The sequence below is a fragment of the Oncorhynchus gorbuscha genome, linkage group LG09 (genome assembly GCF_021184085.1).
Source record: "Oncorhynchus gorbuscha isolate QuinsamMale2020 ecotype Even-year linkage group LG09, OgorEven_v1.0, whole genome shotgun sequence".
Taxonomy (NCBI): domain Eukaryota; kingdom Metazoa; phylum Chordata; class Actinopteri; order Salmoniformes; family Salmonidae; genus Oncorhynchus; species Oncorhynchus gorbuscha.
This window is the reverse complement of record NC_060181.1, coordinates 28,942,598-28,968,507: the sequence shown is the minus strand read 5'-3', so window position 1 is coordinate 28,968,507 and position 25,910 is coordinate 28,942,598. Positions and strand designations below refer to the sequence as shown.

The 25,910-nt window shown below is 44.4% G+C and overlaps 1 protein-coding gene across 11 annotated transcripts in view; it reads right to left on the bottom strand.

Annotated features, from left to right (window-relative positions):
• LOC124043359 (thyroid hormone receptor beta-like) overlaps positions 1-25,910 on the bottom strand; it is a 127,254-nt gene that overhangs the window by 26,004 nt on the left and 75,340 nt on the right. For 8 of the 11 annotated variants that reach the window (XM_046361894.1, XM_046361899.1, XM_046361900.1 and 5 more), the window contains exons 2-4: positions 3,905-3,960; positions 3,650-3,722; positions 3,151-3,204 (exon numbers count right to left, since the gene is read on the bottom strand). In XM_046361894.1, coding sequence (XP_046217850.1) covers positions 3,151-3,168 — 18 coding nt within the window. In that variant the 5' untranslated portion in view covers positions 3,169-3,204; positions 3,650-3,722; positions 3,905-3,960. The remainder of the gene's footprint in view (positions 1-3,150; positions 3,205-3,649; positions 3,723-3,904; positions 3,961-25,910) is intronic. The other 3 variants (XM_046361897.1, XM_046361902.1, XM_046361898.1) reach the window with 1 other exon arrangement.

The window sequence follows — 25,910 nt, the reverse complement described above, 5'->3', positions numbered from 1 at the left end:
AATAATAGGTTCGTTCATTTGTTCACTTGGTCTACTGGGTTGCACCACCGTGAAATGAACATCTCAATGGTACTAAGTAACTGTTACTGAGTAGTAAACGTTTCAGAGAGCAGAGTTTTTTGCATCCACTCTTCTGACGACTCCATCGACTCTACAGACCCTTCAAAGAGCTCGAGCTGCTTACCGCTAAAACCCCAAACACCAACACAGCAACCGTCGTTCAACAATCAAATATAGTATTGCAAAGGCATCATTTCAATCTTAGATGCCATGCACACACCGTAGATATACTATTTGTTCATAAACAGCATAAAATCACTCTTTTTCAGTAAAAATAAAATCTCTCCTGAATAAAAAAAATATATATATATTGTTTTAGAAAAAATGATATCTCCCTCTAAACATAAACACTAATATCTACTCAAAACTCACCCAAAGATTGGGATCTTTTTTGGAGCAAGTGTGATTGTTCCTCCAGACCCAGGCATTGCCAGTGATAATGCCAGGGTTGAACCGTTAACTGATCCACAGAGGTGAGGTGACCGTTGTTCCCATGCGTTAATACACTCAAGGATAACCATGAATTATGCCATTTCTGTTGTATTTCTGAGGTCTCACAGAAAGGTCAGCGGATCTATGGATATGGGTATAACAGTACCAGGGAGAGACGTTCCTCAGCACCTGTCGATACTGGATAGCGAAGCAGGTTTTTCGCTAATATATTCCCTCCCTGATCGATCACTTGAGGTCTCAGAGGGTTCAAAGCTGGTCAACAACAATTTTCAGATGGCAGGCTTCAGTCTTGCAAGGATAGGGCCTGGTGTGACGTGTTATCCTGAGCCAGATGTCCCCGTCCAACACCGTGTTACCTAAGGAGGACACTAGGCTAACACCAGGCCCCGGGCAACCTTCCCCTCACAAGGCCGGGGTGAGCCGAGGCAAACCGTTGGGAGAGCCTCAATGATTCTCAATGAACACTCCAATGTTCACCCCAAAGTGAGAGTGACTAAGTCTATTAGGTTTATCACTATATTAGCTCACAAGGTGTCAAGTGTGTTAACAATAACAAGAAAATGGTCTTTTCCTGGGGGGTTTCTGCTAATGACACCTATATTTTCTGGTACTAAATTTAACATATATTCTTTACACTTCCGTTAATATTGGTAGCTAGTTTGATAATTAGAAGTTCCATTGTTGGTAATCCATGAAGTAATTTGTGCCACAACAGTGCACAGTGCTGCCGGATCATGTTCAGAGTTATACCTACTACTAGATACCTTTTCAGTGGGAAATGTCTACACATTATCGACCTGCTCACAGGGGAAGCCTACTCAGAAAAGGAATTATGGTGTTTGGTGAATCTCAGGCAATGGTGTCATAGTTAATGACAAGCAGATGCTAGTAGTCAATACTGCTATTCAGGTCCAAATCACCTAACATGTCGGAAACTGATTGTGTAGCTCAATAATGTCACCAAGAAATGTAAAATATGCTATTATCTGGTACGTTGTTTTGAACAGATATTTGGACAAAAGCGCTAAGGTTAGCGTACGGTGACAGTGGCCAGGTAACCAAAACATGGAATGATGTCTTTTCTCATCCATAGATAAGGGGTAAGGAAACAAATATGTTCTCTCTCTCTCTCTCTCTCTCTCTCTCTCTCTCTCTCTCTCTCTCTCTCTCTCTCAAAGATGGACAGACATTCAAAAGGTTTCAGTGAGAGCTACCGGACAGACAGCATGTTGTGTCCCACATCCATCTGGATGAGAGACAGAGAACTGAATTATTCAAAACGGAACCTAAAAATGGAGCACTAAAAGAGGGGAGTGTGTGTGTGTGTGGGGGGGGGGTTGAATGGGTTCATGAAATAGAATGAATGGGTTCATCAAATAGCACACTATCAGCCTTAGGGTAAAATTATTTTTGTAGAAGAGAAAACCACACAATTATACTACTTTACCCGGCAACAATACAGAAGCAGCCCTCTATGTTACCCATGGCAAAAGGAGTGACACGTGAATGCCTTTGACCTCATCACTGCACACGGATCCTCTGCCAGGTAACAGTAACAAACATCTAACATTCATGGCTCTGCCTAAGGCTGTGAGGCTGAAACGTTGGCACAGAAAATATATATTTAACACTTTGCAAGCGCAGTGTGCAGAAGAGCTTCTCCTCTTTAAACAGTGACAGAGAGGACCCAACCAAACCCTGTCTGTTTCCATATTCAGCCTGGACATTTCCACATGAATAAAACACAGACACAGAGAGTACCCAGCTGGCATGACGCTATCTCTCTCCCACGCAGACATGACTATTTAGTTCAGATCTCTATCAGTAAGGCCAGCGGACAGACACACACACACACACACACACACACACACACACACACACACACACACACACACACACACACACACACACACACACACACACACACACACACACACACACACACACACACACACACACACACACACACACACACACACACACACACACACACACACATACACACAGCTTTCCGCGAATGAAAGGGAAGATCAAGGTGCATCTGAAATGGGGAAATGATTTAATGATTGGATCTCTAATTCATATGTGAGCTGCTATACAGTGGTTTAGAATGTCACTGACTGTTCTGACTGTTCCTTCTACCTCAACCGTATGACATGCACATATATTAGATGAAATCGAGTTCAATAGGGTCAGAAACCTTTCAATAGTACATGTCATTCTCCTAATGACAAAATATATTCTGAGAGCACCCTTTAGTGCAGTGTTTCTTCACTGTTGTTCAACTACCCCCAATTAAGACTTTACTATAACCCCACAACCCAGACAGACAGTATAGAATAGAGAAGTATGAAGTATGAGGAGGAGGGACAGAACTATGTAGAGAGATAGAATGACAGGGAGGACTGTAACTGTACTATGTAGATCACAGGAGGTTGGTGGCACCTTAATTGGGGAGGACAGGCTTGTGGTAATGGTTGGAGCAGAAGGAGTGGAATGGTATCAAACACATGTGTTTGATGCCATTCCATTGATCTGTTCCAGCTATTACCACAAGCCTGTCCTCCCCTCAGCAGCCAACACTGATGTAGATACATAGACAGCTAGAATAGTTGAGAGGGAGGTATAGAACTGTACCATTTTGCATGGCCTCATGTTTCCAGCGGGGGGTGGTGCATTTGTCTCCTTGCTCTAGAAACGAGAAGCAGAAAGCATTTTTATATGCCATTTAGCAGACGCTTTTATCCAAAGCGACTTACAGTCATGTGTGCATACATTCTACCTAGAAACAGTCTCTTTTTGTGAGCGTCACAGCACAGCACAGCACAGCACAGCACAGCACAGCACAGCACAGCACAGCACAGCACAGCACAGCACAGCACAGCACAGCACAGCACAGCACAGCACAGCACAGCACAGCACAGCATGCCACACTCGCCTGGGTCAAAAGCCCTGATGATGAGGACATTCTTTTCAATTTAATGCAGTAAACAACCCCCCCCCCCCCCCCCCACACACACACAGACACAGATTTTGACCCAGACCAGTGAGGCATTCTGTGCTGTGACATGCGCCCCCCCAAAAAGATTGTTCCTACAGAGTAGATGAATACTTCAATGTATTTTAAAAGTGTTACCTGACATGCTGCTGGGCTTCAGGGCATAGACACCATTCTCATACCCTCCCCTGCCTTCTGATACTGGCCTGGGCTGGAGGGAGATAGAGCTGGAGATTACATGGACAACTCACAGAAAACATAGCACTTAAACGTAACTCTCTAGCTCTCTGTATTCCCAGTCAGTTTCTAGGAGATCAGTATGACATTGTTAACTATACAGAAGGTACCCAGAGCCGTGTATAGATGAGTGTCTCTGATGGCACTTATTCTCACCTGTGTGCGGACTGTCAGAATCCCCCACGTGATGCGTCGGCTTACACCATTGGAGCCTGAAAGACATACGAAGGGTTTTGTTCGATTTGCTTACGAAGGCTTCATTTGTGTGTACCGTATTGAAGTGATGCAAAGCAAACTGTCTGCTGACAAAAACAATTGCGGAGGGAAAGTCTGTTTGCTCAGTTGCTCTTTCAAACAGAGAGAACTTTGCAGTAGAGTTTGTTAGTAGAATGCCTTTCAGGTCAGATTCAGCTCTGTTGTTGTTATAGGTCACAGTCTTGGCCCCCTGAGGAACAGGTCTCCTATGCCAAGTGTGCCCTAGACATGCTTCCCACAGCGACACAGAGTGGACATAGATGGAACTTCAACCACACACACACTCATATACTACACACACAAGCACAAGCACAGCTCTAAAGCCTTAACAGGGAGAACAACACACAACAGAGAAAGAGAGACTGTGACATACATGAAGATGCAGCCTATGGTCGCATACTATGTACATAACGATGCATGATAGAAGACTTGTCTCCAGCACATAACGATCATGGCTGTTGTATAGTATAGTATGGAAGTAGGCTAGATGTAAATGCGCTGTGCTGTGTGTGTGTGTGTGTGTTGAAGGAGTGTTAAGGGCAGCACAGAGTCAGTAAGTGGAATCAGAGAGCAGCAATGACAACATATTAACACACGCACACAGATACACGCACACAGATACACGCACACAGATACACGCACACAGATACACGCACATTCTTGTGTACCACAGAAAGTGGTTCAGGTCAACTAAATAACATGTTTTAACAAAAACATCTCCATGGTTACGTTTAAGCATTCCTTCCGAATGGTTAAGTTAAAGGTTCATGTTTGGATTGGTTGAAACCTCCCAAAATAAAAAAAGGGGGCTTAGCACTGGGATTGAACCCAGCGACCCTCGGAGCCGGAGCTCACAGTTTACGGCTTCCGACAGCCCCGTCCACAATGCCCTAGCAAACCCCAAACCTACTGTACGGTAATAGTAGTCACCATTGCCCCTAGTGGCCCGTTTTGAAGTAATCTACTAATGTCCTGCTTACCTGCATGGACGTCGAATTTCGCAGTGGATCTTGAGCGATCTGGCTGGTGTGTCCATGTCAATGTGTGTGTGGGTGTGTATTAGGGATTCATATTTTCCAGGAAATCTACAAAGTTTCAATACCGGGAATCATTTATATTTATGCCGAGAGTCCCGGGAAATACTACCAAAATCAGAAGTGCCCATACAGTAAAAAATAACAAATAATAAAAAGTAACACAATAACATAACGAGGCTATATACAGAGGGTACCGAGTCAGTGTGCGGAAGAACAGGTTAGTTGAGGTCATCTGTACATGTCGGTCAAGGTGAAGTGAATATGCATAGGTAATAAACAACAAGTAGCAGCAGTGTACAAAATAAATGGGGGGGGGGGGGGGGGTATCAATGTAAATAGTCCGGTGTCCATTTGATTAATTGTTCAGCAGTCTTTTGGCTAGGGGGTAGAAGCTGTTAAGGAGCCTTTTAGTCCTAGACTAGAATGTATGCACACATGACTGTAAGTCGCTTTGGATAAAAGCGTCTGCTAAATGGCATATATTATTATTATTATTATTATTATTATTATTATTATTATTATTATTAGTATTATTATTATTTGACGCTCCGGTACCGCTATGACTCAGGTGACTGGAGTCTCTGACAATTTTATGGGCTGACCGCCTATTATATAGGTCCCGGATGGCAGGAGGCTTGGCCCCGGTGATGTACTGGGCCGTACGCACTACCCTTTGTAGCGCCTGACGGTCAGATGCCGAAATCAGTTTCCATACCAGGCGGTGATGCAACCGGTCAAGATGCTCTTGTTGGTGCAGCTGTATAACTTTTTGAGGATCTGGGGACCCATGCCAAATCTTTTCAGTCTCCTGAGGGGGAAAAGGTTTTGTCGTGCCCTCTTCACAACTGTCTTGGTGTGTGGTGTGTTTGGACCATGATAGGTCGTTGGTGATGTGGACACCAAGGAACTTGAAACTCTCGACCCGCTCCACTACAGCCCCGTCGATGTTAATGGGATCAGCTCCTTAGTCTTGCTCACATTGAGGGAGAGGTTGTTGTCCTGGCACCACACTGCCAGTTCTCTAATCTCCTCCCTATAGGCTGTCTCACCGTTGTCGGTGATCAGGCCTACCACTGTTGTGTCGTCAGCAAACTTAATGATGGTGTTGGAGTCGTGCTTGGCCACGCAGTCATGGGTGAACAGGGAGTACAGGAGGGGACTAAGTACACACCCCTGAGGGGCCCCAGTGTTGAGGATCAGTGTGGCAGATGTGTTGTTGCCTACCCTTACCACCTGAGGGCGGCCTGTCAGGAAGTCCAGGATCCAGTTGCAGAGGGAGGTTTTTCTTGACACACTGCTCGCTTAAACCGGAAGCCAGCCGCACCATTGTGTCAGAGGAAACACTGTATAACTTGCGTCCGAAGTCAGCGTGCATGTGCCCGGCTGTCACAAGGAGATCCCAGCCGGCCAAACCCAAACTTAACGACGCTGGGCCAATTGTGCGCCGCCTCATGGGTGTCCCGGGCGCGGCCAGGTGTGACACAGCCCGGGATCGACCCGGATCTGTAGTGAAGCCTCTAGCACTCGGAGGCGTCCGCATGGTCCTAAAGCACACCGTTGCCTCGTTTTCTATCATAAAACTAGGGAGGACAAAAATGCAATTTCAGAATGTCCCCCCAGCCCCAGTGAAAGTTGTGCCCCTGGTATTTTCACATGAATAAGCGAGACGTGCTTTGATAATGCAACCTATGGATTACAGAATAAAGTTATACATTTTCATGCGAGACAGGAGTCAGGATTTTGGGTTTCAGTGGAATTGGGATGATAGGAAAATAGCCTACACTATATAAGGCTACTCCTACGTGAGTCAATAGATAGATAATACACTTGATTTAGGCTACATTATTGCATGCTAAATGTTTCTGATTAGTGATAGATGAGCAAACAAATAAATGAGCTTCCAATTTTACCTGTCCAACCAGAGATCCATTAACCAAATATACAGACAGAGATTCAGTGAAACAAAATAACTTTGATTGATTATCAGGTCCCCCGTGGGAATCAAACCCACAACCCTGGCGTTGCAAGCGCCATGCTCTACCAACAGAGCCACACGGGACTCATCATTAGCCCTCACCTCAATTAAGCTAACATTTCCACAGCCTAATTGTTACCAAATATCCAAACGGAGATTCAGTGAAAACAAAGATCTGACATTGATTGATTTATCTGTATGATTCCCCCACATTGTCTTAAAGCAGTGCCATGGCTCTGTCCCAATCAAAACGGTGCTGAAATGATCATGTAGGTGACCACACACAACTATTGCTTTAAAACAGTTGTATAGGACTTTGGGAGTTTTAGTATAAGCAAGAATTTAAACATGCCTTCAAATACAATATTCCAATATTTTCATCATTCAGTTGATCATAGCGAAGGTGAATTTTCCTTTCTCTGCGCTTCCCAATAGCTGTTTCCTCGTCTCCTCAGTCCGCTGCCACCCAACTCCGCCGCTCTGTTCTCAACACCAGTTTAAATCAATATAGCCTGCTGTTTTCTAGAAATCAGTTTTATTTCAGGATCGGCCTCATTTCATTTCTGTGATGTCGAGCCAGGCCTGGGCTCGGGCTTCAGCTCATCGGGCTTGCATCGGACAGGGATCTAATTTTCCGTCCTGATGACAACTCTAAACTGCAGTCGGGTCTCGTGTGCAGTCCAGCAGTGTTAATTACAGTATGTGTATGCTTTGAATCTAGGCTAAAGGCTTCCATGAGAGAACCTGTTTGGATAATGTGCTATTAGATTTTTGCCAATCTGCTGCTGTACACATTGTGTATTTTGTGGAATTGCATTAGTGCTACATTGGAGGAAAATTTGGTAATTGAAGAGAAAATTGTAGAGGTGCCATCTTAGTGTGCACGTTTGCTGTACACAACTCAAACCCTCCTCCCATAGCCCCCTCCTTTGATGAACAGCTGGCTGGAGGTGAAGTGCATGATGGGTACAGGGCATGGGGTGTGCATACATCCACTTATACTTAGTTATTTACATTATTTTAAGGATAAAATGATAATCTATCTACATGCAACTTGGCATCAGGACAATAATTGTAGCCTTATCAAAGGTAGCTGGGGAGTGCCTGTTGGCTGTAGTGGGGTTCACAGAAAGGTGTGTGTGTGTGTGTGTGTGTGTGTGTGTGTGTGTGTGTGTGTGTGTGTGTGTGTGTGTGTGTGTGTGTGTGTGTGTGTGTGTGTGTGTGTGTGTGTGTGTGTGTGTGTGTGTGTGTGTGTGTGTGTGTGTGAGAGAGAGAGAAAGTGAGTGAGTGAGAGTGGCTGACACAGCAGTGATAAATGAAAGATCAGTCTGGGTTAGATAGATATCAGGGGAGCAGTGGGTGAACTATGTGTGTGTGTGTGTGTGTGTGTGTGTGTGTGTGTGTGTGTGTGTGTGAGTGTGGCTGACACAGCAGTGATAAATGAAAGATCAGTCTGGGTTAGATAGATATAGGGAGCAGTGGGTGAACTATGTGTGTGTGTGTGTGTGAGTGTGGCTGACACAGCAGTGATAAATGAAAGATCAGTCTGGGTTAGATAGATATAGGGAGCAGTGGGTGGACTGACACAGCAGTGATAAATGAAAGATCAGTCTGGGTTAGATAGATATAGGGAGCAGTGGGTGGACTGTGTGTGTGCGCCTTTATTATAGTTCCGCCATGATGATGATGGGGGCCATTTTCAATTACACTCCTCGATTCAAGCTTGGTAAATGAACAATCAGAACAACAAGACTTCCTCTCCTTGTGTAATGTTTAGTGTGATAAAGCTCAAAGTGTGTGTGTGAGAGAGAGACAGAGTGTTGTCTGAATACACCCACACCCACTTGGTCCACAGATGGCCTTTTTTTAAGGAAATCACTTGGTTGAGCGCTTTGGTGAATGTCTAATTATAATTTGGGCACATAGAGTCCTGAATTACCACGGTGATACTAATGGCTCTGAACACACACACACACACACACACACACACACACACACACACACACACACACACACACACACACACACACACACACACACACACACACACACACACACACACACACACACACACACACACACACACACACACACACACACACACACACACACACCTGAGTCAGCTGGAGAGAGCGATAGTGAGAGAAAGAGAGCATGGTCTCTCCCCCCATTCCCCCACTGTCCTCCTCCCCTTTCACCTATCTGTCAAAGCCATGTGGTTGTGTACCTCTCTTGCTCACTCTATTTCAATGTCTCTCAAATGAACTGCCTATTTGTTAGGATTGAAAGAAGCTGATTGTTAAAACAATGGAGTCAAGTACTTTAATCATCTGTGATGTAATGGTCAAAAGACTTGATAAGTGCCTTTCGTGTATCAGTCAATTCATGCTTTCATACAGGTACAAGAGAACACATCATGGTGATATCTATTTAGGAATAGACCTTTTCAATGGGCCTTTCCTTCAAAGACAAAAGGTTCCTCTGATTGAGACAACTGACGCAGCTCATGCTCTAGCTCCAAGATAAACCAGCAATATTGCATTTTCAGTTTCTGTGTCCCAAACAACACACAATTTATTTTATTTTGGGCGCACTAGCTGTGTATATAGTAAACTCGGCAAAAAAGGAATGTCTTCTCACTGTCAACTGCGTTTATTTTCAGCAAACTTAACATGTAAATATTTGTATGAACATAACAAGATTCAACAACTGAGACATAAACTGAACAAGTTCCACAGACATGTGACTAACATAAATTGAATAATGTGTCCCTGAACAAAGGGGGGTCAAAATCAAAAGTAACACTCAGTATCTGGTGTGGCCACCAGCTGCATTGAAGTACTGCAGTGCATCTCCTCCTCATGGACTGCACCAGATTTGCCAGTTCTTGCTGTGAGATGTTAACCCACTCTTGCACCAAGTTCCTGGACATTTCTGGGGGGGAATGGCCCTAGCTCTCACCCTCCGATTCAACAGGTCCCAGACGTGCTCATTGGGATTGAGATCCGGGCTCTTCGCTGAGCATGGCAGAACACTGACATCAGCCATACTGCTCGTTCTGTGCGCGGTGGCATTGTCATGCTGGAGGATCATGTCAGGATGAGCCTGCAGGAAGGGTACAACATGAGGGAGGAGGATGTCTTCCCTGTAACACACAGCGTTGAAATTGCCTGCAATGATAACAAGCTCAGTCCAATGATGCTGTGACGCACCCCCGCAGACCATGACGAACCCTCCACCTCTAAATAGATCCCACTCCAGAGTACAGGCCTCGGTGTAACGCTCATTCCTTCGACGATAAACGTGAATCCGACCATCACCCCTTGTGAGACAAAACTCGTCAGTGAAGAGCACCTTTTGCCAGTCCTGTCTGGTCCAGTGACGGTGGGTTTGTGCCCATAGGCGACGCTGTTGCCGGTAATGTCTGGTGAGGACCTGCCTTACAACAGGCCTACAACCCCTCAGTCCAGCCTCTCTCAGCCTATTGCGGACAGTCTGAGCACTGATGGAGGGATTGTGCATTCCTGGTGTAACTCTGGCAGTTGCTGTTGCCATACTGTACCTGTCCCGCAGGTGTGATGTTCGGATGTACCGATCCTGTGCAGGTGTTGTTACACGTGGTCTGCCAATGTGAGGATGATAAGCTGTCCGTCCTGTCTCCCTGTAGCCCTGTCTTAGGCTTCTCACAGTACAGACATTACAATTTATTGCCCTGGCCACATCTGCAGTCTTCATGCCTCCGTGCAGCACGTTCACGCAGATGAGCAGGGACCCTGGGCATCTTTCTTTTGGTGTTTTTTCAGAGTTAGTAGAAAGGCCTCTTTTGTGTCCTAAGTTTTCATAACTGTGACCTTAATTGCCTACTGTCTGTAAGCCGTTGGTGTCTTAATGACCGTTCCACAGGTGCATGTTCATTAATTGTTTATGGTTCATTGAACAAGCATGGGAAACGGTGTTTAAACCCTTTACAATGAAGATCTGTGAAGTTACGAATGATCTTTGAAAGACATGGTCCTGAAAAAGGGACGTTTTCTTTTTTTGCTGAGTTTATATTGGGTATATGGTGCCATTTGTGACACACCCTGTGGCTGGGATGAGTGGGCCACCTAACGTGGTGGAATACAAAATACACTTTAGCAATAGTCACTGCATACATAACACAGTATCCACCTAAAGTTGTCCAATAGTATGTTCATGCCGTTATCAAAACTAACATATTCTCATCACATTAGTCTGGGAAGGATATAAGCAAAGTAGAGGTATCAATGAAAAGTACAGTACCATCTAAACAGCCTCAAGGATTTCCATGAGCAAGAATGACACCATTATAATGTCAAGAAGAGTTAACCCTAAGATCTGGTGTGTGCTCATAAAGAGTAGGAAGGCTGACCTAGAATCAGTTCTGCCTTTTAGATTCTAATGAATAAGATTGCATGTGATTGAGGGGTTCTACACACTGTGATGTTGTCCAGCTCACCATCGAAAGCACTGACCACCCCACAGAGAGGACCAGAGAACAGACACAGAGATGACAAATCTTACATAAACCTCATACAGAGAGAGAAAGAGAGAGTTTGAGAGTGAGAGTGAGAGTGAGAGTGAGTTTGAGAGTGAGAGAGAGAGAGAGAGAGAGAGAGAGAGAGAGAGAGAGAGAGAGAGAGAGAGAGAGAGAGAGAGAGAGAGAGAAAAGCCTTTGACTCAATTTGGCATGAGGGTCTGCTATACAAATTGATAGAATGTGGTGTTGAGCGAAAAACATACAACATCATAAAATCCATGTACACAAACAACAAGTGTGCTGTTAAAATAGGCAAAAACAGATTTCTTCCCACCGGGCCGTGTGGTGAGACAGGAATGCAGCTTAAGCCCCACCCTCTTCAAATTACAGTATATCACAAAAGTGAGTACACCTCTCACATTTTTGTAAATATTTGAGTATATCTTTTCATGTGACAACACTGAAGAAATGACACTTTGCTACACTGTAAAGTAGTGAGTGTACAGCTTGTATAACAGTGTAAATTAGCTGTCCCCTCAAAATAACTCAACACACAGCCTGACCAACTTGCCCTCCAAATACACCTCTGCTGTTTTCAATCAGGATCTCAGCGATTACTGCCTCATTGCCTGTATCTGCTATAGGTCTGCGGTCAAACGACCACCCCTCATCACTGTCAAACACTCCCTAAAACACTTCTGAGAGAAGGCCTTTCTAATCGACCTGGCCAGGGTATCCTGGAATGATATTGACCTCATCCCATTAGTCGAGGATGCCTGGTAAATCTTTAAAAGTAATTTCCTCACCATCTGAGATAAGCATGCCCCGTTCAAAAAATGCAGAACTAAGAACAGATATAGCCCTTGGTTCACTCCAGACATGACTGCCCTTGACCAGCACAAAAACATCCTGTGGCGGACTGCAATAGCATTGAATAGTCCCTGCGATATGCAACTGTTCAGGGAAGTCAGGAGCTAATACATGCAGTCAGGAAAGCAAAGGCTAGATTTTTCAAGCAGAAATTCGCATCCTGTAGCTCTAACTCCAAAAACTTTTGGGACACTAAAGTCCATGGAGAACAAGAGCACCTCCTCCCAGCTAACCACTGCACTGAGGCTAGGTAACACAGTCACCACTGATAAATCCATGATGATCGAACATTTCAATAAGCATTTCTCAACGGCTGGCCATGCCTTCCTCCTGGCTACTCCAACCCCGGCCAACAGCTCCGCCCCCCCCACCCCTGCAGCTACTCGCCCAAGCCTCCCCAGCTTCTCCTTCACCCAAATCCAGACAGCAGATGTTATGAAAGAGCTGCAAAACCTGGACCCGTACAAATCAGCTGGGCTAGACAATCTGGACCCTCTCTTTCTAAAACTATCCGCCGCCATTGTTGCAACCCCTATTACCAGCCTGTTCAACCTCTCTTTCGTATCATCCGAGATCCCTAAAGATTGGAAAGCTGCCGCAGTCATCCCCCTCTTCAAAGGGGGGTGACACCCTAGACCCAAACTGTTACAGACCTATCTCCATCCTGCCCTGCCTATCTAAGGTCTTCGAAAGCCAAGTTAATATACAGATCACTGACCATTTAGAATCCCACAGTACCTTCTCCGGTTTCTGAGCCGGTCACGGGTGCACCTCAGCCACGCTCAAGGTACTAAACGATATCATAACCGCCATTGATAAAAGACAGTACTGTGCAGCCATCTTCATCGACCTGGCCAAGGCTTTTGACTCTGTCAATCACCGTATTCTTATTGGCAGACTCAATAACCTTGGTTTTTCTAATGACTGCCTCGCCTGGTTCACCAACTACTTTGCAGACAGAGTTCAGTGTGTCATATCGGCGGGCCTGTTGTCCGGACCTCTGGCAGTCTCTATGGGGGTACCACAGGGTTCAATTCTCGGGCCGACTCTTTTCTCTGTATATATCAATGATGTCACTCTTGCTGCGGGTGATTCCCTGATCCACATCTACGCAGACGACACCATTCTGTATACTTCTGGCCCTTCCTTGGACACTGTGCTAGCTAACCTCCAAACTAACTTCAATGTCATACAACACTCCTTCCGTGGCCTCCAACTGCTCTTAAACGCTAGTAAAATTAAATGCATGCTTTTCAACCATGCCCTGCCTGCACCTGGCCTCACATGGTTGACGATATTACTAGATATTATCTAGCGTGTCCTGCGTTGCATATAATCTGACTGAGCATACAAGCATACAAGTATCTGACTGAGCGGTGGTAGGCAGAAGCAGGCGCGTGAACATGAATTCAAACAGCACTTTCGTGCGTTTTTACAACCTAAAACTTCTTACCTGGGAATATTGAAGACTCATGTTAAAAGGAACCATCAGCTTTCATGTTCTCATGTTCTGAGCAAGGAACTCAAACGTTAGCTTTCTTACATAACACATATTGCACTTTTACTTTCTTCTCCAACACTTTGTTTTTACATTATTTAAACCAAATTGAACATGTTTCATTATTTGAGGCTAAATTGATTTTGATGTATTATATTAAGTTAAAATGTGTTCAGTCAGTATTGTTGTAATTGTCATTATTCCAAAGAAAATAAAATATATTTAAAATCGGCCGATTAATACCGATCGGTATCTGCTTTTTTGGTCCTCCAATAATAGGTATCGGCGTTGAAAAATCATAATCGGTCGACCTCTACCCTGGACGTTCTGACCTAGAATATGTGGACAACTATAAATACCTAGGTGTCTGGCTAGACTAAACTCTCCTTCCAGACTCATTAAACATCTCCAATCCAAAATCAAATCTAGAATCGGCTTTCTATTTCGCAACAAAGCCTCCACTTCACTTCACTTCACTTACCTTTAGTAAAACTGACTATCCTACCGATCCTCAACTTCGGTGATGTCGTCTACAAAATAGCTTCCAATACTCTACTCAGAAAACTGGATGCAGTCTATCACAGTGCCATCCGTTTTGTTACTAAATCACCTTATACCACCCACCACTGCAACCTGTATGCTCTAGTCGGCTGGCCCTCGCTACATATTCGTCGCCAGACCCACTGGCTCCAGGTCATCTATAAGTCTATGCTAGGTAAAGCTCCGCCTTATCTCAGTTCACTGGTCACGATAACAACACCCACCCGTAGCACACGTTCCTGCAGGTATATCTCACTGATCATCCCCAAAGCCAACACCTCATTTGGCCGCCTTTCCTTCCAGTTCTCTGCTACCAGTGACTGGAACAAATTGCAAAAATCGCAGAAGTTGGAGACTTTTATCTCCCTCACCAACTTTAAACATCAACTATCTGAGCAGCTAACCGATTGCTGCAGCTGTACATAATCCATCTGTAAATAGCCCACCCAATCTACCTAACTCATCCCCATACTGTTTTTATTTAATTTACTTTTCTGCTCTTTTGCACACCAGTATCTCTACTTGCACATCATCATCGGCTCATTTATCACTCCAGTGTTAATTTGCTAAATTGTAATTATTCGCTCCTATGGCCTATTTATTGCCTACCTCCTCATGCCGTTTGCACACACTGTATATAGACTTTCTTTTTTCTACTGTGTCATTGACTTGTTTATTGTGTTATTGGCTTGTTTATTGTTTACTCCATGTGTAACTCTGTGTTGTTGTCTATGTCACACTGCTCTGCTTTATCTTGGCCAGGTCGCAGTTGCAAATGAGAACTTGTTCTCAACTAGCCTACATGGTTAAATAAAGGCGAAATAAATAAATAAAAAGAGACATTTGGTGGCATGTTTTGTAGGGTAGGCATGGGTGACTGAGCTGTGTGCTAGTAGTTTAAACAGACAGCTCGGTGCATTCAGCATGTCAACACCTCTTACAAAACAAGTAGTGATGAAGTCACTCTCTCCTCCACTTTGAGCCATGAGAGATTGACATGCATATTATTAATGTTAGCTCTCAATGTACATTTAAAGACCAGCCGTGCTTCCCTGTTCTGAGACAATTGTAATTTTCAGAGGTCCCTCTTTGTGGCACCTGACCACACGACTGTACAGTAGTCCAGGTGCGATAAAACTAGGTGCCTTTAGGACCTGTCTTGTTGATAGTGGTTAAGAAGGTAGAGCAGCTCTCTATTATGGACAGACTTCTCTTCATCTTAGCTACTACTGTATCAATATGTTTTGACCATGACAGTTTACAATCCAGGGTTAAGTCAAGCAGTTTAGTCAGTGTTCACATGCCCGAACACCTTGAATGGCTGCCTTATGCAAAAGAATACAATCCTCCCAGCCACTGACAGGGATGGAGTCTGCAGCTTACGAATACAAATCAAATCAAATTGTATTTGTCACATGCACCGAATACCATAGGTGTAGTAGACCTTACAGTGAAATGCTTACTTTACAAGCCCTTAACCAACAATGCTTTAAGAAGTTAAGAAAAATAAGTGTTAAGTAACAAAATAGGGGGAAAAAGTAACAAATAATTAAACAGCAGCAGTAAAATAACAATAGTGAGGCTATATACAGGGGGTACTGGTACAGAGTCAATGTGCAGGCTATATACAGGGGGTACTGGTACAGAGTCAATGTGGAGGCTATATACAGGGGGTACTGGTACAGAGTCAATGTGGAGGCTATATACAGGGGGTACTGGTACAGAGTCAATGTGCAGGCTATATACAGGGGGTACTGGTACAGAGTCAATGTGGAGGCTATATACAGGGGGTACTGGTACAGAGTCAATGTGCAGGCTATATACAGGGGGTACTGGTACAGAGTCAATGTGAAGGCTATATACAGGGGGTACTGGTACAGGGTCAATGTGGAGGCTATATACAGGGGGTACTGGTACAGAGTCAATGTGGAGGCTATATACAGGAGGTACTGGTACAGTGTCAATGTGGAGGCTATATACAGGAGGTACTGGTACAGAGTCAATGTGGAGGCTATATACAGGAGGTACTGGTACAGAGTCAATGTGGAGGCTATATACAGGGGGTACTGGTACAGAGTCAATGTGCAGGCTATATACAGGAGGTACTGGTACAGAGTCAATGTGCAGGCTATATACAGGGGGTACTGGTACAGTGTCAATGTGGAGGCTATATACAGGGGGTACTGGTACAGAGTCAATGTGGAGGCTATATACAGGGGGTACTGGTACAGAGTCAATGTGGAGGCTATATACAGGGGGTACTGGTACAGAGTCAATGTGCAGGCTATATACAGGAGGTACTGGTACAGAGTCAATGTGCAGGCTATATACAGGGGGTACTGGTACAGAGTCAATGTGCAGGGGCACCAGTTAGTATAGGTAATTGAGGTAATATATACATGTAGGTTGAGTTAATGTGTCTCATTAGTCTACTGTGGATTCATCACCTTCCTCCATCTACACTGGTCTGAAAACATAGGACAAGTGAAATCATTATGGTCTTGTCTACCCAGTATCTTCTGTCATTATTCCAGCTCTTTCACATCAGTGCAGCTGAAGGAAAGGAGATGATGTGACTAGGAGAGGATGTTACATTAGTCTATTAAGACACAACCACAGTTCTTTTCCTCCAGGGCCAACTTCCTGCTCGGCTGGCTGGATCACATGCCACTCACTTACATCATCAAAACAGCACATCTTTGGATACCCTTCAAACACCTATATGGGCAACATGAGAGAAGTACCATTGCATGTATGAACGCACACACACACACACGCACACACACACACACACACACACACACACACACACACACACACACACACACACACACACACACACACACACACACACACACACACACACACACACACACACACACACACACACACACACACACACACACACACACACACACACACACACACACACACAACACTGTAGTTGACCCATGCATTTATGGGAAGTGAACCTAGCTACTTCTATCTCGGGTGAACTCTTGCCCAATACAGAAATACAGTAGCACTAGAATAGATGTTGAGATAGCGAGCTAGGTGTAAAGCAGGGGTGTCAAAGTCAAATGGACGGAGGGCCAAATAAAAAATTTAGCTACAAGCCGAGGGCCGGACTGTTCGAATGTTCATTGAAATTTTTTTAAATGACGCATATAGTCTAGTGAACCTAATTGAACCTACTGAAAACCTAACAAATATATTCCAATATGATCAGATAAATAAAGCAATATTTTCTTATGGCTCTGTCAGTAATCTTTAATTTTCAACAGACACAAAAGACAAATTTCCTTTATATAAAAATCCCCATAACATGAACATTAAATGAAAGAAACCGGTATTCAAGGCACCATCAGTAGCCTATATTTTCTATTTTAGCAAAAGTGGGCTAAATTTACTTCAAAGAAAAAAACAATAATAGCAATTTTCTATCATCCACTCAACTGAAATATTTTAAAAATATAATTGGATTGAAATACAATAAAATAAAGTGCAAAAATCTATTAATCAAAAACAACACTTTGTTTAAGGAGAAGTAACATGCAGTGAAAACAAATATTAAACTTTAACTTTTAAACTTGAACTGAGTAAAAACTCTAAATATGTGATTGCACAGTAATGTTCACTTGTTTGAGGTTGAGGGTGATACTTGGTGGTGTCCCATCTTTTCCACAAGTTCATCAATGTTCGGGGTAAGGCTCTGAGCTGAGGAAATCCTCAGAATTGAGTGGAGGTGTTCAGCAGTAAGTCGACTTCTGTGTGATGTTTTGTTCAAGTTCATCAAAGAAAACAGTTGTTCACACAGGTATGTGCTGCCAAACATAGACAACGTTTGAGCAGCCTGGATGCGCAGCTGGGGCATTGTGTCGGGGAGGAAACGGGCGAACTCCGCAGCACCCACTGCCGCATATTTTGCCCTCAGTGCATCATTGCATTGGAGGTCAATCAACTCCATTTGGAGGTTTGGTGGTGAGCTTTCCACGTCAACAGCAAATGGGTTACCGAGCAGTTCCAACCTGCTTTTTGTGCTTCAAAGTCAGCAAATCGGCGTCGAAAGTCAGCGGCAAGCATACCTATTTTATCAGCCAACTGTGCGCTCGGGAACGCACTGGTAGAGAGCTTCTCTTTCATGGTCTGGCAGCTGGGAAAGTGGCTCAAATTTTCTTTCCGGGGGTACTGGTCGCGTCTCCCACAGAGTCAGTTTGGTTTTAAATGCCTTCACTGTACTGTACATATCAGAGATGACACGATCCCGACCCTGCAGCTGCAAGTTCATTGCATTCAGATGACTCGTAATGTCACACAGAAAAGCCATTTCACACAGAAACATTTCGTCTCGGAGTTGTGTTGTGTCTTTCCCTTTGCTGTCCAAGAACAGACAAATCTCCTCACGAAGCTCGAAACATCTTTGAAGCACCTTTCCCTGGCTTAGCCATCGCACCTCTGTGTGATAAGGCAAATCACCATGCTCCGTTTCTAACTCCGTCAGAAATGCCTTGAACTGGCGGTGATTCAAACCTTTGGCTCTGATAAAGTTAACTGTGCGCGTGATGATGCTCATTACATGCTCCATTTTCAAGGCTTTACCGCACAACGCTTCCTGGTGTATGATACAATGATAAGCTGTCAGCTCACCTGTCGCGTTTTCCTCTTGCATCTTTTCCCGTATCTTCTTCACCAGTCCGCTCCTGTGTCCACACATCGCAGGTGCTCCGTCGGTTGTCAAACCCACGAGTTTTTCCCAAGGCAGCTCCATCTCATTTACACATCTTGACACCTCTTCATACAAATCATGCCCCGTAGTTGTGCCATGCATAGGACGTAAAGCCAAAAACTCCTCTGTCACGCTTAGGCTGGAGTCCACTCCGCGGATGAAAATTGACAACTGGGCAATGTCAGAAATGTCGGTGCTCTCATCCACAGCCAAGGAATATGCAATGAAATCTTTTCCCTTTTTCACAAGCTGCTCTTTTAGATTGATGGACAACTGGTCTACTCTCTCGGCAATGGTGTTTCTGCTCAGACTCACATTTAAAAAGAGTTGCCTTTTTTCTGGGCAAACTTCGTCACAAACTTTAATCATGCAGTTTTTGATGAAATCCCCCTCCGTAAATGGCCGGGCTGATTTAGCGATCTCTTCTGCCAAAATAAAACTGGCCTTGACAGCAGCCTGGCCTTGTGATTTGGCTTTTTTGAACAGAGCCTGTCGAGATTTGAGGCCTCGTTTTAATTCCTCTGCCTTTTGTAGCCTTTGTTCCATGTCCATATTCTTGTTTTTGTCCGCGTGTTTCGTTTCATAATGTCGTCTCAGATTATACTCTTTCAGTACCGCCACACTTTCTCCACACAGAAGACACACAGGTTTTCCAGCTACCTCCGTGAACAAATACTCCGACTCCCACCTTGTTTGAAACCCCCGGTTCTCAGTGTCCACCTTCCGTTTTGCCATTTTTGATGGGTATCTGAAAGTTAATTTTACTGTGATGCTGACAACTGCTGTGCCAATAAATATTGAAATGAAGCAGCCTACTGCTCGGTGCGTCACCGTTGCATTGTGGGAAATGTAGTATTGGTGCGTGTAAAAGATCTGCGGGCTGCCGGCTTGCTGCGGTCTGCGGGCCGGTTCTAATAATAAATCAAGATCATCCCAGGGGCCGTAAAAAACCTTCTCGCGGGCCGGATGTGGCCCGCGGGCCTTGACTCTGACATATGTGCTGTAAAGGATGGATGATGAGATAGAGAGCTAGGTGTAAAGGATGGATGATGAGATAGAGAGCTAGGTGTAAAGGATGGATGATGAGATAGAGAGCTAGGTGTAAAGGATGGATGATGAGATAGAGAGCTAGGTGTAAAGGATGGATGATGAGATAGAGAGCTAGGTGTAAAGGATGGATGATGAGATAGAGAGCTAGGTATAAAGGATGGATGTTGAGAGAGAGCTAGGTGTAAAGGATGGATGTTGAGAGAGAGCTAGGTGTAAAGGATGGATGTTTTGAGAGAGCTAGGTGTAAAGGATGGATGTTGAGAGAGAGCTAGGTATAAAGGATGGATGTTGAGAGAGAGCTAGGTGTAAAGGATGGATGTTGAGAGAGAGCTAGGTGTAAAGGATGGATGTTGAGAGAGAGCTAGGTGTAAAGGATGGATGTTTTGAGAGAGCTAGGTGTAAAGGATGGATGTTTTGAGAGAGCTAGGTGTAAAGGATGGATGTTGAGAGAGAGCTAGGTGTAAAGGATGGATGTTGAGAGAGAGCTAGGTGTAAAGGATGGATGTTGAGAGAGAGCTAGGTGTAAAGGATGGATGTTTTGAGAGAGCTAGGTGTAAAGGATGGATGTTTTGAGAGAGCTAGGTGTAAAGGATGGATGTTGAGAGAGAGCTAGGTGTAAAGGATGGATGTTTTGAGAAAGCTAGGTGTAAAGGATGGATGTTTTGAGAGAGCTAGGTGTAAAGGATGGATGTTTTGAGAGAGCTAGGTGTAAAGGATGGATGTTGAGAGAGAGCTAGGTGTAAAGGATGGATTTTGAGATAGAGAGATAGGTGTCAGAAATCACAAGCAAGTGAGTTTCAGGCTTAAAAGTGTTATGGTGTAACTGAAATGTTAAACATTGCAGATCAAAAAGTCATAATATTACATTTATTGTGTTTATTTATTAATTTAGAAATGTGTGCAAAAGGACAAAATACCTTTGAGATTGACTGAAGGTTTTGAAATGTTCTGGGTCGGTTACCAATATATCCATCTAAAAATAAACATTGCCCGTATCTCAGCAACCAAGGCACAGTGGCGAGAGAGAAAGAGAAGCTCGGCCAACAGACCGTGTCCATTTACAATGCAGTACATTTTAGTCATTTCACCGGATACTATTAGCCAGAACAATATGAAATAAGTGTTGAATAACTGCCCACAAATGGTAATCTTGGGAAAAAAAATAAATCTGTACAACTGAATACTTTGTACATTTTGATGTACTACCCAAGACTCCTACCGATCCCTTTACCCACGCAGTAAAAGCTTTAGCCAATATGAAATGGGTTTGGGACTGAGGTGGAAACAAACTGAATCAGATTAAATGGTGCACTAGGTGGATGTTAACTGCAGTAAATACACATACATAGTGAGTCAAGACTTATTTGAGTTCTAAGCACCAGAGAAAATAAATGACACACACGTAGCTCAGCCTCCAGTTGTATAAATTGTGTGGTATCTGCCTTCGGGGTAATTATTTAGTTATTGGTGCAAAATGTCATCATGACATGAAATGAATGTAATTACTTAAATACATGGCTGTATTCTCAGAGCCTTCATAACCGTCTCTTGTGCCCCTTATCTAACATGGCCCTTTGATAACATACTTCAAGCTTTATCACACAAAACATTACACAAGGAGAGGAATATGGCCCTGATCATCATCATCATCCATCTGCGGAGGAACCATAATAAAGGCCACCAGATGGTGTTTTCAATAAAAAACTATTTGGCTGATAAAATAATCCTCTGGACTGCACTTTACATTACATTAAGATGGAGCTGAACCACTAGGGGAAAAACACACCGTCTATATATATGTGTGTCTGTGTGTGTCTGTGTGTGTGTGTGTGTGTGTGTGTGTGTGTGTGTGTGTGTGTGTGTGTGTGTGTGTGTGTGTGTGTGTGTGTGTGTGTGTGTGTGTGTGTGTGTGTGTGTGTGTGTGTGTGTGTGTGTGTGTGTCTGTGTGTGTGTCTGTGTGTGTGTCTGTGTGTGTGTGTGTGTTGGACCAAAGCACCACAATCGCCTCATGCAGTAGAGACAAACCCTGCTGTGTGTTCTGAAAGAGCACAACTTGAATGTTCCAGTTGTGGTTAACAGAATTCCACCAGACTGTCGATCACAGCCACACATTTCCCTAAAGATGGATACTAAGTTAATTCAACTGTAATAAAGTTGTCATTCTTGAGCTCATTCATGTTTAATAATATGACTAAATCCTCCACATCCGACCTAAATAATGCTGAAAATATTTGAATTTGGAGACGCCCTTTCTAGACGCCCTAAACTAGGCCTGTATCCGTATTGGCCCTAAACTAGGCCTGCATCCGTATTGGCCCTAAACTAGGCCTGCATGGCCCTAAACTAGGCCTGCATTGGCCCTAAACTAGGCCTGCATCCGTACTGGCCCTAAACTAGGCCTGCATCCGTATTGGCTCTAAACTAGGCCTGCATCCGTATTGGCCCTAAACTAGGCCTGCATCCGTATTGGCCCTAAACTAGGCCTGCATCCGTATTGGCCCTAAACTAGGCCTGCATCCGTATTGGCCCTAAACTAGGCCTGCATCCGTATTGGCCCTAAACTAGGCCTGCATCCGTATTGGCCCTAAACTAGGCCTGCATCCGTAAATTGGTATTGGCCCTAAACTAGGCCTGCATCCTGCTCTAAACAGGCCTGCATCCGTGGCCCTAAACTGGCCGTATTGGCCTAAAGGTCTAAACTAGGCCTGCATCCGTATTGGCCCTAAACTAGGCCTGCATCCGTATTGGCCCTAAACTAGGCCTGCATCCGTATTGGCCCTAAACTAGGTATGCGTCCATAATAGCCCTAAGGGCCCTAGTCAGAAGTTGTTCACTACAGGTAATAGGGTGCCATTTGGAGAGCAGCCCAGGTCGGAATAAGGAAGTTGACTGGGAAGGCTTCATCTTTCAGAGACTGAGGAGAACTGCCTGACCCCACCACCCAGCCAGCGTGTGTGTGTGTGTTAACCAAACACACCAGGGGGTGAATTCTACTCAGTGAGATTAATCGTTCAAACTTTAGAACATATGTTGCAGATAGAAATGTACATAGAAATGTAATGACTAGAGCTGGCACAGTCCCTATTCTACATGGTTGGGGCAGCAGGGTAGCCTAGTGGTTAGAGCATTGGACTAGTAACCGGAAGGTTGCAAGTTCAAACCCCCGAGCTGACAAGGTACAAATCTGTCGTTCTGCCCATGAACAGGCAGTTAACCCACTGTTCCTAGGCCGTCATTGAAAATAAGAATTTGTTCTTAACTGACTTGCCTAGTAAAATAAAGGTAAAATAAAATAAAATGGTAGATTATCATGTCTGTTGAAGACATTTCTATCTAAGCATTCTGTAATGTTTCCCCCCCCCTGAAGAGGCCCCATATGGTTCCTCCTTCCTAGAAAGCATAAACCAAATACTGATTTAAACACACACACAGAGGCTGGTAGGAGGAGCTATAGGAGGACGGCTCATTGTAATGGCTGGAATGGAATTAATGGAACAGTATCAAACACATCAAACATATGGAAACCACGTGTGACTCGGTTCCACTTATTCTGATATAGTGATATTGGGGAGATCGATTGGCTTATTACTCTCTCGTCTTAAATCTGCATTTATTGATCTGAACTTAGTTCAACTGATTGCTGACCCCACTCGTTTGAATATAAAGAATCCTGCTAAATCAACTCCGATCTCATACTTCAAAAAATAACCCTCATAAATACAGAACTAGTGGTGTCTTTGAAACGGACCTCAGTGATCACTGTCCCATAGTCTGTGTCAGGAACACAAAGTTGCCTAAAACGAAACCACGCCTTATCACTTAGAGAAACTTTAAATCCTTCCATGAGCAACGATCTTTAATGACCGTTGCCATTCCAATTTTCCCTTGAACCATTCACTAGTATGTTTATCTATGTATCTGATAAACATGCTCCAATGAAGAGATGAAGAATGAAAGATAGAGTCAACCCATGGTTCATGCCAGATCTTGCGGAGTTAAATCAGCTAAGGAACAAAGCTTGGTCTGAAGCAAGACCGACACATTGGTAGCACTGCTGACTGGCTGACCTTCAGACAACTTAGAAGCAGTACATTTGTTTCTATAAAAAGGGCTAAGTCAATCTATTTAATTAATTCCCTTTCTGACCTTCGTGACGATCCAGCTATGCTTTGGAAGGCTATTAAATTGCTAAAAAGAAGCAGCAACACAGACAAAAGCGAAATAACGGACACCTTTAAACAATATTGTATTGCATCAGACCATTCATTTGAAAGGGGACTATGAAAGGACTGTTCATGACACAGGCTCATCTCTGATTATCACTTATTCTATTCACATTGTTTTGCCTCATTCTCTACAAGAGAATTCTTTGCCATGCTAGTCAAAATATGCCATACACTGTCCTATACTTAATTCAAATGTTAAGGCAGGCAGGCTCAGGGGCTGGTAGAGTAGTCAGTCAGGCAGGCAGAGTAGTCAGTCAGGCAGGCAGGCTCAGGGGCTGGTAGAGTAGTCAGTCAGGCAGGCAGAGTAGTCAGTCAGGCAGGCAGAGTAGTCAGTCAGGCAGGCAGGCAGGCTCAGGGGCAGGTAGAGTAGTCAGTCCGGCAGGCAGGCTCAGGGGCAGGCAGAGTAGTCAGGCAGGCAGGCAGGCTCAGGGGCAGGCAGAGTAGTCAGGCAGGCAGGCAGGCAGGCAGGCTCAGGGGCAGGTAGAGTAGTCAGGCAGGCAGGCAGGCAGGCAGGCAGGCTCAGGTAGAGTAGTCAGTCAGGCAGGCAGGCTCAGGGGCAGGTAGAGTAGCCAGTCAGGCAGGCAGGCAGGCTCAGGGGCAGGCAGAGTAGTCAGCAGGCAGGCTCAGGGGCAGGCAGAGTAGTCAGGCAGGCAGGCTCAGGGGCAGGCAGAGTAGTCAGGCAGGCAGGCTCAGGGGCAGGCAGAGTAGTCAGGCAGGCAGGCTCAGGGGCAGGCAGAGTAGTCAGTCAGGCAGGCTCAGGGGCAGGCAGAGTAGTCAGTCAGTCAGGCAGGCTCGGTGTCAGGACAGGTAAGGGTCAAAACCAAGAGGGCGAGAAAAGAGAGACTGGAAAAAGCAGGAGCTGAGATACAAACCGCTGGTTAACTTAAAACAAACAAGACTAACTGGCAACAGACAAACAGAAAACACAGGTAACACAGGGGACAATGAGGAAGATGGGTGACACCTGGGAGGTGATTGGCAACAATCACAAAGACAGGTGAAACAGATCAGGGTGTGTCACTGTCAGGTGGATGGATTATCTTGGCAAAGGATAAATGGTCACTAACAGGGATGTAAACCAATTTGTACACAAAATTTGAGAGAAATAAGCTTTTTGTGCGTATGGAAAATGTCAGCGATTTTTTTAATTTCATTTCCCGAAACATGGGATCAACACTTTACATGTTGTATTTATATTTTTGTTCAGTATACATGCACACAGCAATCTCTATGTTAAAACCTCTAGATTCAGTCTACCACTCAGCCTTGCTGTTTTTTTCACTGGTGATAATTTCTGTGCACATCATTGTCTCTTGTATAGTTCTGTTGGCTGGGAATCTTTGACTACCAGAAGGGCCCAACATGGGCTATTATTTGTATATAAAGCACTTCTCCAGAAACTCTGATACTATCTCACTTGGAAATTAGAAGTCTAGCATCTATAAGATTCACTCTCAAGAGTGGTTGGTTCTAGAGGTCTCCTCTGA